Source organism: Xyrauchen texanus, chromosome 2 (assembly GCF_025860055.1).
Source record: "Xyrauchen texanus isolate HMW12.3.18 chromosome 2, RBS_HiC_50CHRs, whole genome shotgun sequence".
Taxonomy (NCBI): domain Eukaryota; kingdom Metazoa; phylum Chordata; class Actinopteri; order Cypriniformes; family Catostomidae; genus Xyrauchen; species Xyrauchen texanus.
Window position 1 is genome coordinate 3158343 of NC_068277.1, and position 24945 is coordinate 3183287.

Genomic DNA, 24945 nt, shown 5'->3' on the forward strand with positions numbered 1-24945 from the left:
GTGTTCAGAGCTCAAAGGTCAGTATCACTCAAATGTATTTGATTTAAAATAGATTTAAAACACTTGACCATGTGTTAGTACACATCTCGCTGCCATGTTTATTTCTATATATTGCATATCTTTCGCTCGTTTTCACATTGAAGATATCATCACTCTCTTATAGTTAAATTGGGTGGCTCTTAAAAGAGCCTTTGTGTTTCAGTGAATCAGACTTTAGTCCGTTTACTTCTTGGCGGGTTTCTCGGTCTTCTTGGGCAGCAGCACAGCCTGGATGTTGGGCAGCACACCACCCTGAGCGATGGTCACTCCACCCAAGAGTTTGTTCAACTCCTCGTCGTTCCGCACTGCCAGCTGCAGGTGACGGGGAATGATACGAGTCTTCTTGTTGTCCCGAGCGGCGTTTCCAGCCAACTCCAGGATTTCAGCGGTGAGATACTCGAGCACAGCGGCCAGATAAACAGGAGCACCGGCACCAACGCGCTGTGCGTAGTTTCCTTTGCGGAGCAGCCTGTGAACACGACCGACGGGGAACTGCAGTCCTGCCCTGGAGGAACGAGTTTTAGCCTTTGCTCGCGCTTTACCGCCGGTTTTACCTCTTCCGCTCATTTTCGACTAGTTGTAAATACTAGAATGTTACAAAGAAATACTGGGTAGTCTGAGTTCCCGATTACAGTACTTATAAGAGTGTGTCAGACTCCTATTGGCTAGAGTCTGGAAAACATTCTAACCAATCACAGCTCTTCACTCCAAACTCCAAACCACTCCCCTCTCTCTGATGATGAATGTGTTCAAGAGTGAGATTCAACTCAACAAAAAGGTTAAATTAGTTAACAATAATTATATAAAAAAAAAAATACACAAATATTTTTATCTGCTAACATAAACAAAAATCAAAGATTTTTACAAAAATGCCTTATCCCAATGTTTTTTCAAAAGGTAGATCAACATTGGATACACTAATAAAATTGGAAACACATGTTAAGAAAGCAATAGCAATGAAAGAGGGGTTAGTGACTGTTTATTTTGATATTGAATACGACATGATGTGGAAATAAGGTTTATTACCTATTAAAATTGAAGAAAATTGGAATAGAGGGAAGAATCTATAATTGGGTTTTAAGAACAATCCAAGTTCGAGAAGGTGATGAATTGTCTCAAACTGTAAGAGTGGAGAACGGCACACCTCAGGGAATATTTAAGATTATGATTCATGACATATTTGACAAGAGTGTCATCAGGAATTAACACGGCTTTATATTCGGAAGATGGAATAATGTGGTAAAGAGGGAGGAATATATCCTTTAATATGGAGAGAATTCAAGAAGCAATAGGAATAGTTGAAAAATGGTCTCTAGGATGGGGGTTCAAATTTTCAATATAAAACATGTTATCACATATTTACAAAGAAGACAAAATTTAAAGAAAACAAACAACTTAAATTATAAGGGACATCGTTAGAAAAAGTATCTAAGTTTAAATATCTGGGAATGTGGTTTGATGAAAAGTTAACTTGGAAAGATCATATAGATGATATTATAAAGAAATGTAGTATAGTATTAAACTTAATGAGAGGAGTGCAGACAAACAACCACTAAAGGGTATAAATGTTGGATTTATGTGATCAGTACTAGACTACGGTTGTATTGTATATGAATCTGAGTCTACAACTATGCTAAAGAAACAAGATAGCATGCAAGCTAAAGTATCAAGACTCATTTTAGGAGCAGTTAAAACTACACCAATTGCAGCATTACTGATGGAAACATCATAAATGCCACTGTATATAAGAAGAGAGAAACTAGCTATGGCATACTGGATTCATCTTCAGGGACAAAACAATGATCATCCAGTAAGGGGAGACTTGCTGAAAGTTGAGAAACAATAAATACAGCACACAGCAAATGTCAGAGTGTTACAATCCCAGAGTTTTGTTGAGTATAATTTATACACTTTGGAGTACAATGGGCTTAACGTACACTTGTCAGGTTTCAACAGAAACTCTCTCATGTGTTAGTATATTGGTTTAGTGTTGATGTGGAGCTGTTGTAGTGTTTATGGTGGGATGATGAACTCTTTGAGAGTCAATCTGTTGCTGTCGCGTCCGCACATGAGTTTAGGTTTCGATACATCATCAGATCAACTATGCGTTGTCATTGGTTGAATCATAACGCAGCCTCGTGGACACCAGTTTCCAACTGACGCATCCAAAGACGTCGACATTTTGATTTCTTGGGACTGTAGGTAAGAAACCACCAAGTGAATAATGCCAAATATTCCTGTTTGTCTTCTTTTTTTAATTCTCAAAACTAAAACACTAAAAACGCAAATGTAGAAGAAGAAGAGGCGTGATTTAATCTGGTAATTTTGGAGGTCTGGTAATTTAGTTTAACTGGCTATATACTAATGGTAGCTAAAATAATTGCGAATGTTTAATCTGGTAAAACTGTGTTTTTGTGGTAACGTTAATCAAATGATCGACAATTAAATGAAATTTTAAAATTAAAATGCCACATTCATTTGTTACTTAGCTGCCACTCCCAATCTCGGGCCTTGTGCATGCAAAATTGCTAGCTAGCCTAATTATTTGAAAGCTAACTTTACAGACTCCCGTCTGAAATGATCGAGTCTGACTTTGTTTGCACTACATTTGGTATTGTGCGTGTTCAATAAACCAGTTGCATTTTTATGTTGTAGTAATATGTGAGGGAAACTACAGCAATGCTTTTCAAAGTGCAGTACCAAGGATCATATCCAGCATTTCTCAGGGAGGGTAAGTTAATGTTTCTGCTTCATGTAATCACATTCATCACATACACTACATTTTAAATTCTTCATGGCATTCTTCTGTTCGTTCTCTTGATAATAGAAGTTTAGATCAGAGGTCGTGTTAATCGAATATCTTCCGTCATTGACTGATTTTGTTTTAGCAGTGACGGAAACATCTGAAGGCCGAATCAGGATTCCTATAGAGTCTTGAAAGTTTGGAAAATGCTTGATTTTAATTTATTTCTTCAGGATGTCAGATGTAAAAAATGGCAGGCAATCGTTATTTCTTTGAATTTTTTTTAAATTTCGCGATGCAGCCTCTGTTGCGAAACCCCCACCCCCCACGTCACGTGTCAATCCATGTGTCTATTCACCTGGTGCACAAACATCTACATTAAGATATGTTGCTTGCTGTCATTTTATCGATAATTGGTTAGAAGATGATAAATAAAAACTGATTGCGTCGAGGATCAACAGACAGAAAGGCATCTTGTTCTGTATGCAAGAAACACACTGATGTGTGCGCTATGGGAGGATCAGCCTTCACCAGCCATTCCAAAGGTAATCGGAGACAAATATACCCATACAATTATTTATTTGAATGAATTCTTTAAAAACATTATTAAATTAATTAATATTGAATCAATTTATAATTGTAATGTAGGGAGGAGGGGATGTTCTTTCCGTCGTGCACATTTCAGTGAGCAAAGGTTTAAATTTGCAACGTCTGCAGCATTGTACGCATTGTAGCCAATCGAAAGTTTAGTTTTTCATGATTCTTAGAGGACTAAAGTTTCGGGAGTGACCACCGCTTTTACCAGAGTGAGTTCAGTAAATGATCGTTCCGTGATAGTAGTAACCATAGCAACGGACGGGGCAAAAAACCTGATATGATAATATAGATCTGTGCATCATGTCTTACTGTGTAAATACAGACTAATAGAGCTGCCACTGACAAGAATAAATCAAATCAGTGTTGGCTGAATACGTTTAGATTCAGTTAAATAGTCTATTGATAATGTCCTTTTTAAAACAATATTTATTTATTAAAATAATATTTTAAGGTATTTAAGGAAGATATTAATGTAATATACACTTATTATTATCATTATTATTCCAACCATCTACAAAAAACTCAACCTAACCTACAGTTGACAGTAAATAAAAATACAACCACATTTTTAAAAAGTATCCAAAGAGTGATTTAATATAAGTTGTTTTCATATTGAAGATTCTAATCTTTTGCACGGACAAAGAGGACGATTTGCCAGTATTTAGTCAGATAAAAGACATCATTGCATTTAATTGAGAATATTTTCTTGTAACAGAGGACTTTCAGACACTTTGTTTTGCAGAGCATTTTCATTCCTTTCATGTGATACATGGAAATGATCAGAATGTTTCCATGCATTGAGTTGATAAATTGCACTTCTTTAAGCCATTTGATCTGCAAACTACTTATGGTTTTGACAGAGATTACCAGTATGTGGTTCCTGTACATGTGTTTGTATGAGTTTGTGTTTTTTGAACATCCGTGAACATTGTTTTTCACAATAGTCATTTTGTGTCAAATATTGTTGAATATAAAATTTTTTTATTAAGTTTGAAAGCGTTGACACCAATAGGAGTACATTTTCACTCTCTAATTGTTAAATAAAACAGACACAAAAAGCAATGACTTGGAGTATTTTTCACTCTCTGAGGGTTCTAGGTTTACACTGTGAAGGGTGAGGGTCATAATCCCTTGTCTCTTCAGATATATCAATACATATATATATATATATATATATATATATATATATATATATATATATATATATATATATATATCCTTTTATATCAATATCTATCTGTATTCTGTTGCTTAACTTCTTTAATAAAGTGATGAATTAACTATATGCATGATCACATAATCAATTCTATTTTCTTATGCATAACTGAAATATACTTTGAATCATATGTGTGTTGAATGCTAACTAGTCTCTTTTAGGAACATTCCAGAGTCTTTCTCTCTGTCCTGCACGTAGGCTGAAGGTCTTTTGGGGATAAGCTTATCTGTGATGCTCTCCAGCCTCTCAGGGGAGGGGGCAGGGGGAATGCGTTAAACATAGGTTCCAGATGTATTCTGTGTTTGATTGTTACCTTTCCATGACTAATTATATGGTTTAAAGTCCTATGTAATAATACCTGAATAGTAGAAGTGTGATTTTCTCTTAGGGAAGAAATGTATGTTATTTCTACCCCTCTCCTCTGCCCGAGGAGTAATATTTTATCTCTCTGTTTTGGTTTAAATGGCCTGATAATGTTGTGCTCTGGCTCTCTTGTGCCCAGAGAAGAACTGTCGTTCGTCAGTGTTTTGTGTGTGCGTTTGACCTTCTACCCAGGTTTTGAACCCAGGGATGCACACCAGGCCGACTCGAAGACGCCCCGCGACCATCTGCGAGGTCACTTCAGATGTAAATCTCGGGCTCGGACGACAAGTGCGCTGATTAATGTTGATAGGCCGCATAGCTGTCTATATGTTGTGACTTTATGGTCTTTTAGCCAATCAGGAGTAAAATAATGGAATGTACGTCCTTGCAAATGGTATAATTGATGTAAGATTTTGTGTAAGGTACGAGTTGGCTTTCGATGTCCTCGTGAGACTTTGCTGCTGGCTCTACCAATTTCACTGCAAACTATTCTTCAGTAAATTTTGATTCTTTAATTGAACTTCTCGACTCCTGGTCTTCTTTCTCCATATCTGGTCCGGGTCATAACTGTTATACCCCTAACAACTGCATGTGTTGGAAAATATTGAAACATTGTAAAAAAAAAAAAAAAAGTACCAGCTTTAGAGTACATTTGTACTCTCCAAGTGTTAAATAATGAGCTCTGCAAAGTGTGCAAAGTGTGCAATATATATATATATACACACACACACACACATATATTAGGGCTGCACGATTTGGACAAAAGTCATATTGCGATTGTTTTTAAAAATATTGCGATTGCGATTTGAACTGCTATTATGATGTTTTCCACACGTTCAACTGCAAATAAGCTGCTGGGGTTTTCACTGATCATTTCACTTTCATCAGCAGCTGTCAAAACTGGTTATATGTCACTGTTAACTACATTTCCCTGTTGGTTAAACCAGTTGTTGCCTAGTTTTTGCTGTCAAAAATAATGTTGGTTGATTAAATAATTCAGTCTACGCAACATGTCATTTTAAAATATAAATTGTATTCCTTTTTCTAGGGCTTAAAAACTTGTAGGCTTATACAAACTATTCTTTACAGTATATAAGATAGTCCTAAAGAATGAGGCTTAATGTCAAACTAAAGTTGAACTGATGACCAATCGGTGTAATTACATTTAAAGTGAAAATTTTGGATAGTTTGTCACTATTTAATTTAATTATTTTTATTAATTATTTTATTATACAAAATTTAGCAATGCATTATGTTATAGTAACTAAATATTTGATATAGATTTATGTTCCTTTCTTTTCATTTTGTTGGTAATATTAGTTCCGCTTTCACTTGTTTCCGTGGGGAGTGTAATAAAGGCGACACGCTCTCGTGAGGTAAACAAATGAGAGGAGAATAGCGGAAGAGATGTTTCTGGACTCTACAGGTGTTACTGTTAATGCTGTTTGCTCAACAATAATTTAATAAAGATGTTTGAATTATACCCCATCTTGTAATCTGCGTTATTATTATGATACCTGTGCCTTGCGGAGACAATAATAAAAAACGCTTAACGCAGGACGCGCCTGTTTAGTGTAAATAAAGCGTTTAGCGCATGTAAGTTAACGGAACCGAACTCAAGAACACTTCTGTTACTCTAAACGCTAGAACGCGAAGTAACTTGAGATAGTTAATATACCTTTTACGCACTTCCGCATTTTTCGACCGGAAATACGTCAATGAAGTGTATAAGAACTTCCTGTTATCGTAGCGGCAGATACGAAAAATGGCAGAGTCGAAGAGTCGCAGTTTCTGTTGTGTTCCAGGCTGTTCGTCTTCCACCCAAAAACAGCCCTACCTTTCGTTTCATTCTTTTCCTGTCGATCCAAACCTGAAATCCAAATGGATACAGGCGATCCGAAGAGAGGAAGGGAGCGGTTTTGACATAAAAAGAGGTAGCACCTATGTTTGCAGCCGGCACTTCGCTCCGGAGGATTACGTTGGTGGCTGTGTCGTTCGTCCCCTGAAGAGTGGTGTTGTTCCGAGCCTATTCCCTTGGAACAATTTTACTGCTCCTTTGAGAAGGGAGTCAGTATATGACAGAACCATCAAACGTCAGTCTAGTATCCAGCTATGCTGTGAAGATAGCACCATGGTGGTTAAGGCATTAAGGATGGATCACGACTACGTGACACACCCACCTGCAAGTAAGATTGCTCATAATGTGTTTAGTAAGTTAACGCTAGTCAACTATGTGTACCGTTAATGGGTAAATGCATTTCTAACTGAATAACTTAACCCTTGTGCATCAATTAAAAAAAGGACAAAAATGTCCGTATCAAAAAACTGTGTTCCAAATTTGAGGTTGATATCGGTAATTATTTTGTTTGGGCGCAGTAACAGATTTTCCCCATTGGATGCCAGCAAAACTCCACTGATTTGTTATTTGCTGTTGAGTTTCTCTCTCAACATTACAAACACACACACATATTTTTATTTAACTAACGTTAGCCTACATCTGTAACATAGTCTCATGCTGTCTAGCTGTAGGGGGCTCTGAATGACATTGTTTTTGCAGTGATGTCATTTAAGAGTTGACATGATTACTGTTCTGTGTTGTGTTGAAAGGTAGCATAAATATGTTAAGACTGGTTTTTAATTTCTTTATCTTTACAGGTGCTCTGGATGAGGCTTTGGATTACATCCATGACTTAGAAGCCATGTTGCAAAACACTGACCTACCACCCCCTACTCTCTTCAGCCGATACTGTTCATCGGACGACCAAATTCGTTTCTACACCAAATTTCCATCCGAGAGGGTTTTTACTATTTTTTGGGAGTCGATTGCACCATCTGCCCTTAGACTGGTGTACTGGACCAAAGCAAAGAGGGCAGGTGAGGAAGGCTGCCAAGATCCCAGCCCACCACGCATCATGCCATTAATAGATGAGTTCTTGATGTACTCCATGCGGGTTGCTGTTGGCATGAAGGAGCAGCTCATTGCTGACATGTTCAATGTGAGCATTGCCAGGGTCAGCAGGGTTACAATCACCTGGGCCAATTATCTTATGATGCTGAGCTCACTTCCCATCTGGATAAGCAGGGAAAAGGTTAAGTCCACTATGCCCCTTAAATTCCAGAGGTACTGTCCTAACGTCAGAGTGATACTGGACTGCACAGAAATTGCCCTGGAGACAGCCTCATCCCTGACCTTACAGTCAGAAACATTTTCGAGCTACAAAAACAGGACGACATTGAAAGGCCTGATTGGAGTTGCTCCCAATGGTTTGGTGACATTCGTCTCACCCCTGTACACTGGGTGCATCTCAGATAAGGAGATCACCAGGATCAGTGGAGTCCTTCCCTTGCTGGAGCCAGGAGACGACATCATGGCGGACAAAGGGTTCCTCATTCAAGATCTCCTTGCTGACGTTGGAGCTAAGCTCATCATTCCACCTTTAAGCGTTCAGCTCAATTCAGCAAAGCGGAAACGGAACAAACCCAAGCCATTGCCTGCCTCAGAATTAGAGTATAGAGAGTGATCGGTAGGGTAAAGTCCTTTCACATCTGGGACTCTCCTGTGCCGCTCACACTGATTGGCAGTGTGAATCAGATCTGGCTTAACTGTTGTGTTTTAGCAAATTATCAAGGACCTTTTTGTTTTGCAGATTGAATGAATTAATGTTTTTTATGTAAATAATGTGTAAATAGTATGTAAATAATTTAGTGTTCCCACATATTCTTAAACTTTAAATTAAATGTAATTGTTATATTAATATTGTTCTGTTGAAATGTGAGTGATTTCACTAAAACATTAGATGAACGATTAAAACAATTTTGGTCAAAATGATGCATCCTTTAATTTTTTGGTATGTATGTGTAACATCCACTGATTAATAACAACTTATTCAATAAATAACACAAACATTTACAATAAAAAAAAAAACATTACAGTTCATCAACAGTAAGACAGAAGGCAAAACTTATTGGTAAAGACAAGATTACTGGAATTAAAGGTATGCATTCATGTATGTGCCATAATAATATACATCTAATTTCTCTTTCATTTCCGCTATGAATGAGTCATCACGCCAAATTCTTTCCACAGTTAAATTTGATAAGGTATCTGTAACAGTCACACCATGTCAGTCCTGTGATTGCCAGTTGGCCCTGAACCTGCCAGTAGTATTTATGTGAACACTTCAGACTGGCGTGGCCTTCCTGCACCTTGAGGTGAGCAACCTGAGATGGATCATTTTTTGTGCTGCTCTTCACCTCAACCAGGCCAAAAGGAGGCGACTCTGAAGGGTCATACACCCGACCGTCTGGACTGGCCCAGAGATGTGGTGCGTCAGGGTGAATGACGAATCCTGCTGGTAGCACATTAACTCGCATCAGTTCAGCATCCAGTGATATCTAGACACAATAACAAATTAAATAGGTTACACTGAAGTCATACTTGCGCTGTTACATCAATGTTCATAATAACATGATACTATAACTTTCAGTAAAGAAATAGTAAGTGAAGAAAGTGCCGCAACCGCAGCAAGAAGAGTGAACACGCCAGACCGGGCAACTTTTTGAACTTTTGCCATCCGGCATTCTGTCTATAGTCAAACCTCCAGTTTGTGAGGCTCCTCGCTCTTCCTCATTGACCTGAAGAATCTACCTCTCACTACAACCTGTCCCTGGAGTATATTTGATACTATAACCGCATGCAACAAGAAAATATTACGTGTTATCTCACATAGAAATACACAACTTTACTTCGTAACGTTAAGTCACAACACAATGTCAGTAACATTTACCTAGTACAGCTTCACCAAATTACTGGTTGTTATGTTATCTCATACCCTCTCACTTAAACATACACACGACATATTCACTGCGATGTGTTATACCTTATATTGCAAATTCACAACACCTAAGATTTACCATTAAGTTACTTACTTTACAGTTAACGTTAACAGAGTAACCGGTGATATGGTTAAAGCTAGCTATAGCAATTTCTTACCTTGGTAATTGTGGATAAACTGTTCGTGGAAGAATTTATATCCCTTGTCCAGTTTGTTCCCTTTAGTGGACGACTGTATCTCCACACTCTTCACCACATCGGCGCTGGTGAACTTCGGAAGACAAGTCAGGCTAGTCGAAAACACTCTAACGGTAGCTGCCATTTCTCCGTCAACAAAGCTTACACCGGAACTGGGTTTACCCTTCCTTGACGTACTTCCGTTTTTTTGCGTAAATGGTCTATAGGCTCTATGCACGTCGCAGTGCCGGGTTCGCGTGTACTAGGCTGTCAACTTCCGGTTCAAATTCCTGTTTATACACAGACAGATATGGCTCTCTTTTATAGTCGTTGTCTTCAGGGCTTACCTCGTCTGACGGTAAATAATGTAGACCGACTCATAAAAAAATCATTTGCTGCTCCTAACAGGTTTCGAGTGGTGTGATTTTGTTGTATGTGCGCAGGAGGACATGCTTGTTGAGCGTATATACAAAAATATTGATGTAATGCGCACCATTAGAGACCGAGCAGATCTGTTTTGTTTTACCACTATCTACTGAAGTGTTTGCGTGTTTAGGTCATTTTTAGATAACCAGTGAAGTATTTCTCAATTTCTACAATTGTACAAATGTTGCTTTATTTAATGACTGTGTGTTACAGTGTGGCCACATACCACTGGTGGTCCATTCAATTATAATATACAGCATTATATTTATTGTATTCTTATTTATTTACACTATAAACAATATTTAAATATATACACAAAATACTCATATATATATACACACACATACTATATTTATACAATATAATATATATATATACCTATCTATTATATTACATTAGACATGTATATGTACATATATATTTAGATTTGTATAGGCTAGTTAATAAATACATATGTTATGCATTATTTACATTTACATTTATGCATTTGACAAATGCTTTTATCCAAAGCAACTTATAGTGCACTTATTACAGGGACAATCCCCCCCGGAGCAACCTGGAGTTAAGGGCCTTGCTCAAGGGCCCAACAGTGGCATCTTGGTGGTGCTGGGGCTTGAACCCCCAACCTTCTGGTCAGTAACCCTGAGCCTCAACCACTGAGCCACCACTGCCCCTGCACCACCACTGCATTATGAAATTATAATAAAAAATGCATAAGGAAACACTGTCTTAGTTTTGTCTGTTGATCAGAGTTATGATTTCTAAAGTCTGAGTAATTTTCTAAAGTCCTTGAAAAAAATTTGGTGCAAAAATTAGATGAATTTATTGAAAAAACCAGACGAGAGTCAGTATGGATTCCGTTCAGGTAGATCTACAGCTTCTGCGACCATGAATATAGTTGAGGACATAGTAAATGCAACTGACAACAAGAAACACACAATAGGTGTGTTTATCGATTTAAAGAAAGCATTTGATACAATTGATCATTCAATCTTGTTATTAAAGCTACAATCATATGGTGTGAGAGGAATAGTGTTGGATTGGTTAAGTAGTTATTTGAATAAAAGACAACAGTATGTTCAGTATAATAATAACAAATCCAATAATATGCAAATTCAATGTGGTATACCGCAAGGTTCAGTTTTAGGACCGAAATTATTTATACTTTATATTAATGATATCTGTGATGTATCGAAGTTATTGAATTTTGTTCTATTCGCAGATGACACAAACATTTACCTCTCAGGAAATGATTTCAATGAATTGGTAATTAGTATGGAACAAGAAATGGTTAAAGTGAAGGAATGGTTTGATATTAATAGGTTGTCATTAAATTTAAAGAAAACAAAGTTTATGATTTTTGGTAATAGAAAAAAAGATGAGAGTATTGTACTATCAATAGCAGGAACAAAAATAATGAAAGTTAGGGAAATCAGGTTTTTGGGTGTGCTACTAGATGAAGGGTTGACTTGGAAACCACATATCTCACACATACAAAAAAAGATATCTAAGAGTATTTTTGTATTAACTAAGGTAAAACATGTGTTAGATTATAAGGCATTGAGAACCTTGTATTGTGCACTGGTGTTGCCCTACATCAGCTACTGTGTGGAGGTGTGGAGAAACACATACCAAAGCAATACAAGGTCACTCTTTCTATTACAAAAGAGAGTCATACGAATTATATTTAAAACAGATTATAGAGAGCATACAAATGCCTTATTTTTTTGGCTCTAAATTGTTAAAATTTAAAGAATTGGTCAAATTACGAACACTTATTGTTATGTTTAAAGCAAAAGATAGAGTATTGCCCACAAACCTTCAACACTGGTTTATCCTTATAGAAAATGAAGGAAGAAGAAAGGGACATTTTAGGTATCAAACTGCAAGGACAACTGCAAAACAAATGTGTACTTCAGTGGTGGGAGTGAAAGTTTGGAATTCTTTGCAAAATGAACGAAAGCAATGTAAAAATATATTTCAGTTTAAAAAAAGATTTAAAGAGAAAACAATGGATTTGTATGAACACTTGATGATGATGATGATGATGATGATGATGATGATGGTTCTGATCATGGTTTGCTTTTGCTTTGGAAATCTGTTTCAGGTTGATGTTTTGGTTTCTAGTTTGTTTCATTAGTTATCAGCATGTATTGACGGGGACTTGATATGCTGAGTCTTTTGATATGTTGAGTGTATTTTTTATTTAAATTTTTTTGTGGAGGGGGCAGGAAATATAAGATATTCTTCATCCTGCCTCCTTTTCATCATGGTTTTATAAATTATATATATGAGGATAAGGTAAGTTAATGGAAAATATCCATGAATGAAATAAACATAATCAATCAATCAATCAAAAATGAACAGAGTGTGAAATCCATAGTTTTTTTACAAAAGTATATGTACAATATTTACATTTACCTTAGCACATTAACAAGGATGAGGGTTTTTAGACTCAGTGGCTCCATGCCTTGACAAGTGGTCCACATTGGTAGTTCACAAGCAAACATGCCACTGTAAACAGTTGGTTTATGCTACCAGAAATGGACAAGGGGATGACTGTGTCAAACAACTTATGCTCCTTCACTCGACGGATAAGACGTTCAACATGTACCCTGAGCCTGGCCACAGACTGAGTGTGTGTCATTTCATGAGGTAGCATTTGTTTTCCCTTGGTCAGGAAAACAGGCCGGTGAACTTTGCATGGCACTAGGCTGTCAATTAAGAAGCCCTTATCCACCATGATGGCCACGTCAGGAGTAAGAAGGTTAATGATCCCTGACTGTTTGAACAACTCCCTGTCACTTATAGACCCTGCATAGAGTCCAGACACAAATGTTATTGCACCATGAGGTGCCATTCCTATTAAAGCCTTGAATGTGCAGTGAGACTTATAGTTTGAAAAAACCTCACTTTGTAATAGCAATGAGGAAGGTGTTTGGCAGCAGATCTCAGTACAATCCAGGATAACCTGTGTGTCTCAGAAAAGATGAAATTCCTCTGGCAGATGGGCTCGTACTCTCTCTTTCGGCATCCAAATGCACACTGACCCCAGGACAAAGTACAGGAAGTTGGCCCAGGTTGTTATGATGCGGCTCACAGTGGCCTGATGTACATGGAAGCGATGACCAAGGTCCTTTTGCTTGAGGCCCAAAGCAAGATGCATCATGAACAGGAAGAACTCGTCTATTGCAGGAAGTGCCCAAGTGTTTCCAGCCTCCTTGGTGACTTTGGAGTTGGTGACACGAATCATTCTGTGCATTGCCGGTTCAATCAGTTCCCAGAAGGCCATCAGGTGGTTATAGGTTGCAAATCTGTCAAGAAATAAACGTACATTGGTTCTCACATGGCATAAAAGACTTACACTTAGCTTTATAGTATAGTAATTTCAGTGGTGGACAGTAATGAAGTAAATGTAATTCGTTACTTAAGTAGCTTTTTTGCGTATCTGTACTTTACTGAAGTATTTAAATTTGGGGAGACTTTTACTTTAACTCCACTACATTTCAAAGTCAAATATCTTACTTTTTACTATACTACATTTTCAAAATCAGTCGTTCCTTTTTATTTATGAGTGGATAAAAACGTAACTGGTCAAACGAGCCACCAATCACAGTACAGCTCGCGCTTTGTTTTGAACTTGCCTTGGCGGCATCTACTAAGCGCGAACCAGGGGTGCGTTTCCCAAAAGCATCGTTAGCCAACTATGGTCACAAGTTCCGTCGTTATCATCATAGTTCAACGAGTCGGTGTTTCCCGAAACCATCGTTCCAACGAACATTCGCAAACAGCATCGCAGAGTTGTGTGGTTGGAACGACAGCTCTCGACCTGTGGTTAGAAGCAGAGTTTATTGTTATTATAACATGTGGGCTTAATACAATATTATCTTGAGCCAAATAAGCAAGATGACATTCAGTACAATCAGTATCTTTTATTTAGAAGACATACAAATGTCCTTTTATGTCTTTTTAGTTTAGTTATGTCAATAGATATAAAGCACCGTTTTTGAAGAGTGCGCATGTGTGAACGTGCTCTAGTGCGTAAGAACGAGCCTATGATTGAATCTGGAAATAAAGCAAATAACTGAGAAAAATATGAGATAGTCCTCAGATGACATGTCCGTAATTTATAGCAAAACATCTAGCATTAATTCGATCGCAAACAGATTCATTAAAAGTAGTTTTTACTCCACCACATGTGTGACATCATTAACCAACATGGTTGAACAACCAATTTGCGACAATACGGTTTCGGGAAACAGTCGTGACTAGCAAGCTGATTTCGTCAACAGTGCATCGTACTACGGTAGTGGAGCAGCAAGTTACATCGTTGTATGGGAAACGCACCCCAGAGCCGTTAAATATGAGAGTTGCGAACAGACGGTTGCGACAGTGATCTCGCCGCCGCGCGGTCACGTGATTCGTGTAGCTCTCAATAGTTCCAAACAAATTGCGTTGCCAATGATTTTAAGCGGGGCAGAGAGCAGCAGCTATTATTGCAGCAATTATCGGTAAATATTGACGCATAATGTACATTGCTTATTATGTTGACACTAAAATGACTTGCATATAATAGCATTTTTTTTCTGGGGAGTAGCAGAAACTCTGCATTAATACGTTTTTGTGTTTAATTTTGAGGGAAATTGGCTGCTCCCATAACATAGAATATATATATATATATATATATATATATATATATATATATATATATATATATATATATATATATATTCTATGTATCTGTGTGCTCTCGTGTGAGTGTATATATATATATTTAATGGCGTTGTGCAGGTTTATGTGAATGTATCATAACATTAGGATGTTAATAATTATGACCATAGACACTCGATAAAAATATATACAGTAAATACTGTAAATGTATATTATTTACCTTATGGGAACAGTCCCCTTCCCTCCAAAATTAAACACACAAAAAATTTATTAAATTCAAATATATATATATATATATCTGACTAATTAATGCTTTTTTATTAATAGATTGGTGTGCCAAGAGTGACATTAGTCTTCATGTAGACTGAGTTAAGCAAGAGTCTTGCGACAAATTATAATAGGACATTATGGCCATAAAAATTCATAGTACTTGGATACTTAAGTACATTTGAAGGCAAATACTTTTGTACTTTTACTCAAGTGAATGTTTAAAGGCAGCACTTCTACTTTTACTTGAGTAATATTTTACCTTGAGTATCTTTACTTTAACTCAAGTACATGGTATGTGTACTTCGTCCACCACTGAGTAATTTCCAGTTTAGGAAATAAGAATGCTGAACTACAAGGAACTGATACAACAATCTTGTAATACATCACGAGTCATGAAAATTATGGAATTCGGTTTGTATGATTAAACTAACTCTGATTGCTGTTGAAGACAACAGATGTTATTCATACTTATAATTATGTTAGCCTATGTTGTTGTTATTATTTTGGTCGGTGTAGCCTACTTTTACGTGCAGCTAGCTTATACAACTCCAATAATATTTAATAACAACGTGGACTAGTGTTTTCAAGACAAAGGCAACGCTATTACAAATGCTTATCACAGGCAATATAATTTTACCTTGTATAAAAGTGTATGTCCTCGCCAACTCCTCATTTTCATGTAATACCATGTCCACATGAATACATAATTTCATATAACTTTCAAAAATTATATGAAAAATTATAATTTCGTTATTTTACTAACCCAACTAATGACTCGTCGGCGCTTTATCAGTAGGTTGCACGACACGTGAAGCATTTTTTTTTTTAGCTTTCACTTAAGAAGAGTTGTGCACTTTTTATTTTAATATATCTCTTTACATAAATACTATTTTCCACTTAAAAACTATAATTTCGTTATTTTACTCATTGATGAGCAAAAGGTGGAGGCAGAAATGACCATGTACCTGCAGGAAATGGCCATTGATGGGGAAGAGGACCCGCTGACTTGGTGGAAAACGAACGACAAAAGGTTTCCGTTCATGGCAAGATTAGCACGGAAATATCTGTGCATATGTGCTACCAGTACTCCATCAGAGCTGGTCTTCAGCACAGCGGGTAGTGTAGTTACTCCAATCCGCAGCTTATTAAAACCAGATAAAGTGAATATGTTGGTATTTCTGGCCAGAAACATCGAAATTTAAACATGGTCTATGGTGAAAGATATTAGATTTCTTTACGCATTTTTCGGCATCCGTTGCAGAGCTATTCGATTTTGCATATTATTTTTTAAACGTTCATTTGTGTAGTTCATATGACCACTTTACAATATTTCAATAACATAATTTATTTTGTAGCCTGTGCTGAAGTTAATTGTGCTGCTAATTATAAGTGAAATGTTAATGCCGAGTTTCGGTCTGAGTGTTGTTCCCGTTTTCTTGTTTTATTTGTTGTTCTTCTATGTTTTAATAAATGTGTGTTATTCATATTCAACTTGTTTCTTTCATTTGATTTGACATTATGGATTTATGGCCAAGGAAATTTTTCTTTAAAAGTATTAACCAGACAAATGTTATTTGACGTTTGCTGGTCTGGGTTTAACTTAAACTGCCGCTTCAGTGTATACAAGAGCTATGTGACAATGAGCAAGATTTTCTGAGACACTACAACTACTAATAATTAATTAATGAAGGCTATTTTGTTGTAGCCTACAACATAAATATTTTAATCTAAATGTACAGTGTAAGACATGTAAAAAACAAGACAAGAAGCTAACAATGTCAAGATCAATATTTGTGTAGCCTGCCTGACACGGTATTTTCACAGACTAACACGTCACGTCTCTGGCATATACTACAGTATTTAAAATAGCATATATGCATTAGTTATATTCTCAATTTAATTTACAGAGCAATCCCTGCAAAGTTTTTAGGTTAACTATAGAAGAGACTAGGATTAGTGAGTCACACTAGCAAGACTCGCAAAAGGGGGCGTGACATCACGATGGTGGCTCTACATCGTGATGTTGGTCAGCCATCACGATGGACGATGATATCGTCCATCGGCACAACCCTACTTGGAAGTCATCCCTCCTGAGCTTAACGATCCATTTTTTTCTGAGATCCTCTTCCAGGGAAATGAATGAAATCTCACAGTCGAGTTGTATCTTGCCGACACAACGCACGATGGCACACAACAATGTTCCGAACTAGGTCTTATTAGCTTTTGATATTGGAAAACCCTTTTCTCCATAGTTCAGCTGCCAAGATAAGAATAACTAGAATGTTTGTCGTTGTTAACTTTCGCACGTCAGATCTAATACGGAACCGGAAACTGTTTGCCCAGTAGAGAGTGTAGTCGGAAAAACGTCACAATCCCCGCTAAATAGAGCCTATTACAGATTACCTTTTTGTAGGCGTGTCGTAATACTACTGTCTAGATTTTCTTTAAAATCAAATAAATTAATGTATATAGTGATAGTGATGGGTATTCTGGCTCTTTTCAGTGTGACGGCTCTTTTGGCTCCCAAATTATGGAGGACCAACTCTACCATATTTAAAAATAAATACAGAAATAAATAAATGCTCAATAAATAAATAAGCATACAATTGATTGCCCCAAAAAATACAATAAACAAATAAATGTAGGTAGAAATTAAATTATACAGTGAGACATAAATGTATATATATATATTTTAATTAGCTTCTTTATTTATTCACCTTTGTAATAATTACCTTATTTATTTATTGTCCGTTATAATCTTCAACTTTATTTATTAATTACTTATTTTTCTAAGTATTTATTTATGTGCATGTTATAATATTTTTGTCTGTTTTATTCTTCCTTTGTATTTTTTTACCCTATTTATTTCTTCAATGCTATTTATTTCTGCCTGTCGTTTTTAAATTTCTGTATGCATTTCTGCCTCATTATGCAAATGAGGAGGGGCTGTGTCTTAGGGGGTCAACTTCTGCCCATTGGTTGGTTAGCATTTTACTGCATCGGTCGAATCTACATGCCACCGGCCACAGTCACAACAAAGATGGCTACCTACAATGACGTTGTCAGTGAGCTGAGGCATTTAGCAACTGTTTTTGAAAACAATGCTAATGTTATAAGTATTGATTTTATTATTTTTCGTTTGGACGCTCTGACAGAACGTGTGTTTCAGTTAGCGGCACACATGGACACAGATGTCGACAATGTAGTTTTTCAGAATCTGGAGGAAGCGCCCATCTTCTTATCTCGGTCGCTAACGTTAATCACACACCTGGGATAACGTTAGCTGGTCGCCCTGCTTATATGCTGCCTGTGGACGCCGTGGAAGGACTTTTACATGCGGGTTTGCCTGTTGGTGCCATTGCAAGGCTTTTTGAGTCAGCGTAAATGACAGTTCGTCAGTCGGATGGCAGAGAATGACATAAGGTGAGTGTACCATTACATGTGATGCCAATAGAACCAGTGTGTGTAATGTTACCAAATCACAAGAATGACACAGGAGAAAGACAAACCCTTCCTAGCTTGTGTTAATTTACAAAGTTATGGAACTAAACAAGAATGCATAGAAAGTAACGTTAAGTCGCACACACAGTGACTTCAGACTCCACTATAGACTCTCCTCAAAAGACTTCAGACTCGACTCGGACTGGAGGTGCGGGACTCGTGAACAATGTTTATTTTTAGGAAGCGCCTGATGAGCTTCCTCCGTTACCTATAAACTGCCTACGTAACACGTAGTATCTGCTGCTGCGGCTGCACGTGAGTGAGAGTTGACAACAAACACCGGCAGCTGCTCCACCATTCATCATAAACTTTGGCTTTAAAACTTCACACAACAAGACCCAAACATAGAAACGCTGAATGCAAAATAGGTTAGTAACCTGTGGTGAGTAAACATGTTTAGCTCAGCATTGGCCATCTAACGTTAGCTTGCTTGTTGCTTCAGCTACGACCTCACGGGAGGTTTACTCCGAGTGTCGTTCGTTATGAGAAGATGAATGAGCGTTTGTTTACTTTCCAAACTTGTGGTAGTCGATTAATGTAGGCTAATCATTTACGTCCCGCAGGCTGCCATCACGTTAATTATTACAGATTGGCTGTTGATCATGTTACAGTTTTATTTAGTTATAACGTTACACTATGCAGTTTCATAAGCAGCCTGGATCGAATGCAGCAGGTGATACAACATTCATAATAACCACGAGAGACTTGAGACTTGACTTGGACTCTAGCTCAAAGACTTGTGAGCATCTCTGGTGTACACATACGAGAAATTAACCTCTTGGATTGTACACTGCTCATGATGTGCTTACTTATACAATAATACAGTAAAACAGTAATACAGTAATAAAATCAAACACAGCTAAGCTACAGTATAGAGAACACATACCGGTATTTACACTACAAACAAAATAAACAGATTGAGACAATAGTGCAATGAGCAGAGTGCAGAGGATGCAGGAGTAACGTTAAATTATTATTATGTACATGTCAGAGGTGGATGTGATATACAGCACATACACATACAAGCATACATGTACACAGTGTGATGAGTGCAAAGAATGCTGGAATAAATAAGTATTATGAGCGGTGTTATGTACATGAGGTAGGTGGGTTTGGTATACAGTACATAAAATATACAGTATAGTATGACAATAACAACAGTAAGAACCGGTCTGAAATAGAGTGATAAATAAATGATAAGTGGTCGCCGACATTTCCAGTTGACCAAATTGCTTTTTTTTTTTAAAGGGTGTCAGACCTGCTGTTCAGCAACTTTGACAATGAGGAGTTGGATGCAATGGTACGGGAGATCCTCAGATGTCATCCTAATACAGGATATAAGATGATGCTGGGCCATCTGAATGCTCAAGGAATACAAATCCAAAGTAAGAAGGCTAGTATGTGTTGGTTATGACATTAATTAACACTGTAGGCATTATGTAATATCGATGTGTTTGTCACTGACTCAACTTACAGCTGCTTGGTCATCATGACCACATTACAAATGATTGTTTATCACAAGTGCAGTACAGTATGTACAATATTTTTTTAAAGCACCAATAATCATCTTCACAATGTAGTCTCTTTTAATGAGTTGTTCTAACAAACATATTGTGATATTTGATGTGATATAGACGTGTTGATCAGGAGGGGGTTTCTATGCGCACTGTCCAACTCCACACAACAAGACGCAGAAGATATTCTGTTATCCAGTTGACCAAATGTAGTTTAGTGTAAATACCGGTATGTGTTCTCTATACTGTAGCTTAGCTGTGTTTGATTTTATTACTGTATTACTGTTTTACTGTATTATTGTATAAGTAAGCACATCATGAGCAGTGTACAATCCAAGAGGTTAATTTCTCGTATGTGTACACCAGAGATGCTCACAAGTCTTTGAGCTAGAGTCCAAGTCAAGTCTCAAGTCTCTCGTGGTTATTACGAATGTTGTATCACCTGCTGCATTCGATCCAGGCTGCTTATGAAACTGCATAGTGTAACGTTATAACTAAATAAAACTGTAACATGATCAACAGCCAATCTGTAATAATTAACGTGATGGCAGCCTGCGGGACGTAAATGATTAGCCTACATTAATCGACTACCACAAGTTTGGAAAGTAAACAAACGCTCATTCATCTTCTCATAACGAACGACACTCGGAGTAAACCTCCCGTAGGTCGTAGCTGAAGCAACAAGCAAGCTAACGTTAGATGGCCAATGCTGAGCTAAACATGTTTACTCACCACAGGTTACTAACCTATTTTGCATTCAGCGTTTCTATGTTTGGGTCTTGTGTGAAGTTTTAAAGCCAAAGTTTATGATGAATGGTGGAGCAGCTGCCGGTGTTTGTTGTCAACTCTCACTCACGTGCAGCCTCGCGCAGCAGATACTACGTGTTACGTAGGCAGTTTATAGGTAACGGAGGAAGCTCATCAGACGCTTCCTAAAAATAAACATTGTTCACGAGTCCCGCACCTCCAGTCCGAGTCGAGTCTGAAGTCTTTTGAGGAGAGTCTATAGTGGAGTCTGAAGTCACTGTGTGTGCGACTTAACGTTACTTTCTATGCATTCTTGTTTAGTTCCATAACTTTGTAAATTAACACAAGCTAGGAAGGGTTTGTCTTTCTCCTGTGTCATTCTTGTGATTTGGTAACATTACACACACTGGTTCTATTGGCATCACATGTAATGGTACACTCACCTTATGCCATTCTCTGCCATCCGACGACGAACTGTCATTTCGCTGACTCCAAAAAGCCTTGCAATGGCACCAACAGGCAAACCCGCATGTAAAAGTCCTTCCACGGCGTCCACAGGCAGCATATAAGCAGGGCGACCAGCTAACGTTATCCCAGGTGTGTGATTAACGTTAGCGACCGAGTTAAGAAGATGGGCCGCTTCCTCCAGATTCTGAAAAACTACATTGTCGACATCTGTGTCCATGTGTGCCGCTAACTGAAACACACGTTCTGTCAGAGCGTCCAAACGAAAAATAATAAAATCAATACTTATAACATTAGCATTGTTTTCAAAAACAATTGCTAAATGCCTCAGCTCACTGACAACTTCATCGTAGGTAGCCATCTTTGTTGTGACTGTGGCCGGTGGCATGTAGATTCGACCGATGCAGTAAAATGCTAACCAACCAATGGGCAGAAGTTGACCCCCTAAGACACAGCCCCTCCTCATTTGCATAATGAGGCAGAAATGCATACAGAAATTTAAAAACGACAGGCAGAAATAAATAGCATTGAAGAAATAAATAGGGTAAAAAAATACAAAGGAAGAATAAAACAGACAAAAATATTATAACATGCACATAAATAAATACTTAGAAAAATAAGTAATTAATAAATAAAGTTGAAGATTATAACGGACAATAAATAAATAAGGTAATTATTACAAAGGTGAATAAATAAAGAAGCTAATTAAAATATATATATGTACATTTATGTCTCACTGTATAATTTAATTTCTACCTACATTTATTTGTTTATTGTATTTTTTGGGGCAATTAATTGTATGCTTATTTATTTATTGAGCATTTATTTATTTCTGTATTTATTTTTAAATATGGTAGAGTTGGTCCTCCATACCAAATAGCTTTTCCAAGTCAAACAGTTTGCGATAGTTTGACTATATAATTGCTGTTAAAACACTTCTAATTAAATTATTACATGAAATCATACTCTAATTTAACCACAATGTATTTAACATGCATTGGTTTGTTATGGAAAATAATGGAACAACAGGAACAACATGTATGTGCGCTTGAGCATTTAGGATTATTTAGTTGTATTTATTTTCGTTCTTTGAATTAGTTAATTCTATTAATTTAAATAGTTTGATTAATCATATCTGATTATTATTATAATTTTTTTTTTTACTCTTTATTAACATTTATTTCTTGAGAACCTATCATTTTATTTGTCATTGTTATACATACCTAAAAAAGGCGCGGGAGAACTACACTAAGGAAATGTAATCGAGTGGGGGGTGGAAACTTTCAAACATGAGGCGAGAGGAGGGTCTTTCATTTGGAAGTCTTTGATTGGTTATTTCCGACCCGTCAAACTTACAACTGTCCAATGAAATCATTGAATGTGTTTGACCAATGAAAATACGCCATCAGAGGCGCGCGTCATCTCCTCACAGAATTAGCATAGAGGAGGGAATAAATACTTCTGTGAGCTGAATAAGAATCATTATTCTGAGTTTGTTCTTCAGATCATCATGCCTGAACCAGCCAAATCCGCCCCGAAGAAGGGATCCAAGAAGGCCGTCACAAAGACCGCCGGTAAGGGAGGAAAGAAGCGCAGAAAGTCCAGGAAGGAGAGTTACGCTATCTACGTGTATAAAGTCCTGAAACAGGTTCATCCTGACACCGGGATCTCTTCCAAGGCGATGGGAATCATGAACTCTTTCGTCAACGACATCTTCGAGCGCATCGGCGGTGAAGCGTCTCGTCTCGCTCACTACAACAAGCGCTCCACCATCACATCGAGAGAGATCCAGACCGCCGTGCGTCTGCTGCTGCCCGGTGAACTGGCCAAACACGCCGTGTCTGAGGGCACAAAGGCCGTCACCAAATACACCAGCTCCAAGTAGAAGAACATCCGGTTTCTCAACCAACACAAAGGCTCTTTTAAGAGCCACACATCTTTTCATTTAAAGAGTGGATTATTCAACATGAAATTAGAACCTGTTTTTACTGGACATGCCCCAGCCTTCCCTTAATGAAAACAAACCAACTTGCAAAACTGTCACACGGTGTGTTTATGATTTGTGTTTGTATTGCTGCCATTTTATCCAAACAGCTTTCACTGTCTCCAGACTTGAATATTATTGATAATCTCTGGTTACATCTTAAACGTGCAGAACATGTGAGACACTGATATTGCTGAACAGCAAGAAACGTTTTGAAGGTGTAATTTCTGCCAATTGTGTGATTATTACAGACTGAAAGGAATCCAAACTTTTGCACCTGACACGTTTATTTGTATAATTTATTATTGTTTATTTGTTTAATATCTTTTTTATCCATATAAACACAATATTTACTTGTTCTAGTGTGAAATTGTATAAATAGATGTAAAAAGTGTTTAGAGTCATTAGATGCTCAACAATACAGGTGCATCTCAAAAAGTTAGAATATCTGTTTTTGTAATTCCTTTGCACAAATGGTGGGATATTTGATAACTACAGAGTTCTGCGCTCTCTCAAAAGCTTTAAAAGTGAACTACTAATACAATATTTGTATAAAAATGTTTCATGACTTTATTATCTTGTAAATGCTACCCGCTAGGCTAACAGATTAACACATTATACCCTCATCATACATCATATCTCACAGTTTATCAGTAGTCTTCCAATTCTCTGTGCCCTACTGGATGCTATGAGATAACAGAGAGTGACTGATATTGCTTTAGCAGGACCTAATGGAGAGTGGTGCCAGATACTTCTCTTTTCATGAAGCTAAAGGAAGTGAACAGTACAGAGTGTGACATAAACAGATGCTGGATCAAAAGTTAAGAAATAATCTACAATCTAGGCAATGATCGCTTACTAAAAACATGGCTAATGCCCGTGTAAATGCTGATGTAAGCATGTTCCAGCGTATGCGCTCCAGTTCACATTGTCACAGCAGGAACAGCTAAAGGCCATAGTGGAGGACTGATCATCACCCATAGTCATGTTAGCAGAGCAGTTAATAGAGCCGTCATGGTATGAAGCAGAAATGCTATCAGCATCTGAATGTGGTGGACCAGTACCTCTCAGAGCAGCTACCTAACCCTAAATCTAGCAGCACATTGACCTCTATGGTTCCAAATGTTGGTGAGGACAGGTGCAAAATCATTATGGCTACTCTGACAAGGTGAACTCAAATCCTGGAAATGATGAGCACTATATCATAATCACTAGTCTGTACGTGCAGTACATATGCAAACGTAAATGTCCACAACACACTTTTATTTCTGTTTAAGTTAGGTGTTATTGTTTATAGTTTCATGTCATTTTGGGAGAATACAATTGTATTGTATATGGTGTGTATTGTATATAATTATCGTGTTGTGTAAGTATGTTGTTTATTGTAATTGGTATATG

The 24945-nt window shown here is 37.3% G+C and overlaps 2 protein-coding genes across 2 annotated transcripts; one reads left to right on the forward strand and one right to left on the reverse strand.

The window, feature by feature from the left end:
* Positions 1 to 616, reverse strand: LOC127617538 (histone H2A-like). The gene has a single exon (XM_052089506.1). It carries the CDS (start codon positions 604 to 606, stop codon positions 223 to 225), a length of 384 nt encoding a protein of 127 aa, XP_051945466.1. The 5' UTR covers positions 607 to 616; the 3' UTR covers positions 1 to 222.
* A 22365-nt stretch (positions 617 to 22981) lies between these two features.
* Positions 22982 to 24385, forward strand: LOC127617760 (histone H2B-like). Its single transcript, XM_052089841.1, has one exon. The coding sequence runs from the start codon at positions 23074 to 23076 to the stop codon at positions 23446 to 23448; it is 375 nt and encodes a 124-aa protein (XP_051945801.1). The 5' UTR covers positions 22982 to 23073; the 3' UTR covers positions 23449 to 24385.
* Positions 24386 to 24945: the final 560 nt, after the last annotated feature.

What these genes read in the sequence shown, in the direction of transcription:
- LOC127617538 (XM_052089506.1), bottom strand. Translation starts at nt 606, where the DNA reads ATGAGCGGAAGAGGTAAAACCGGCGGTAAAGCGCGAGCAAAGGCTAAA.
- LOC127617760 (XM_052089841.1), top strand. Translation starts at nt 23,074, where the DNA reads ATGCCTGAACCAGCCAAATCCGCCCCGAAGAAGGGATCCAAGAAGGCC.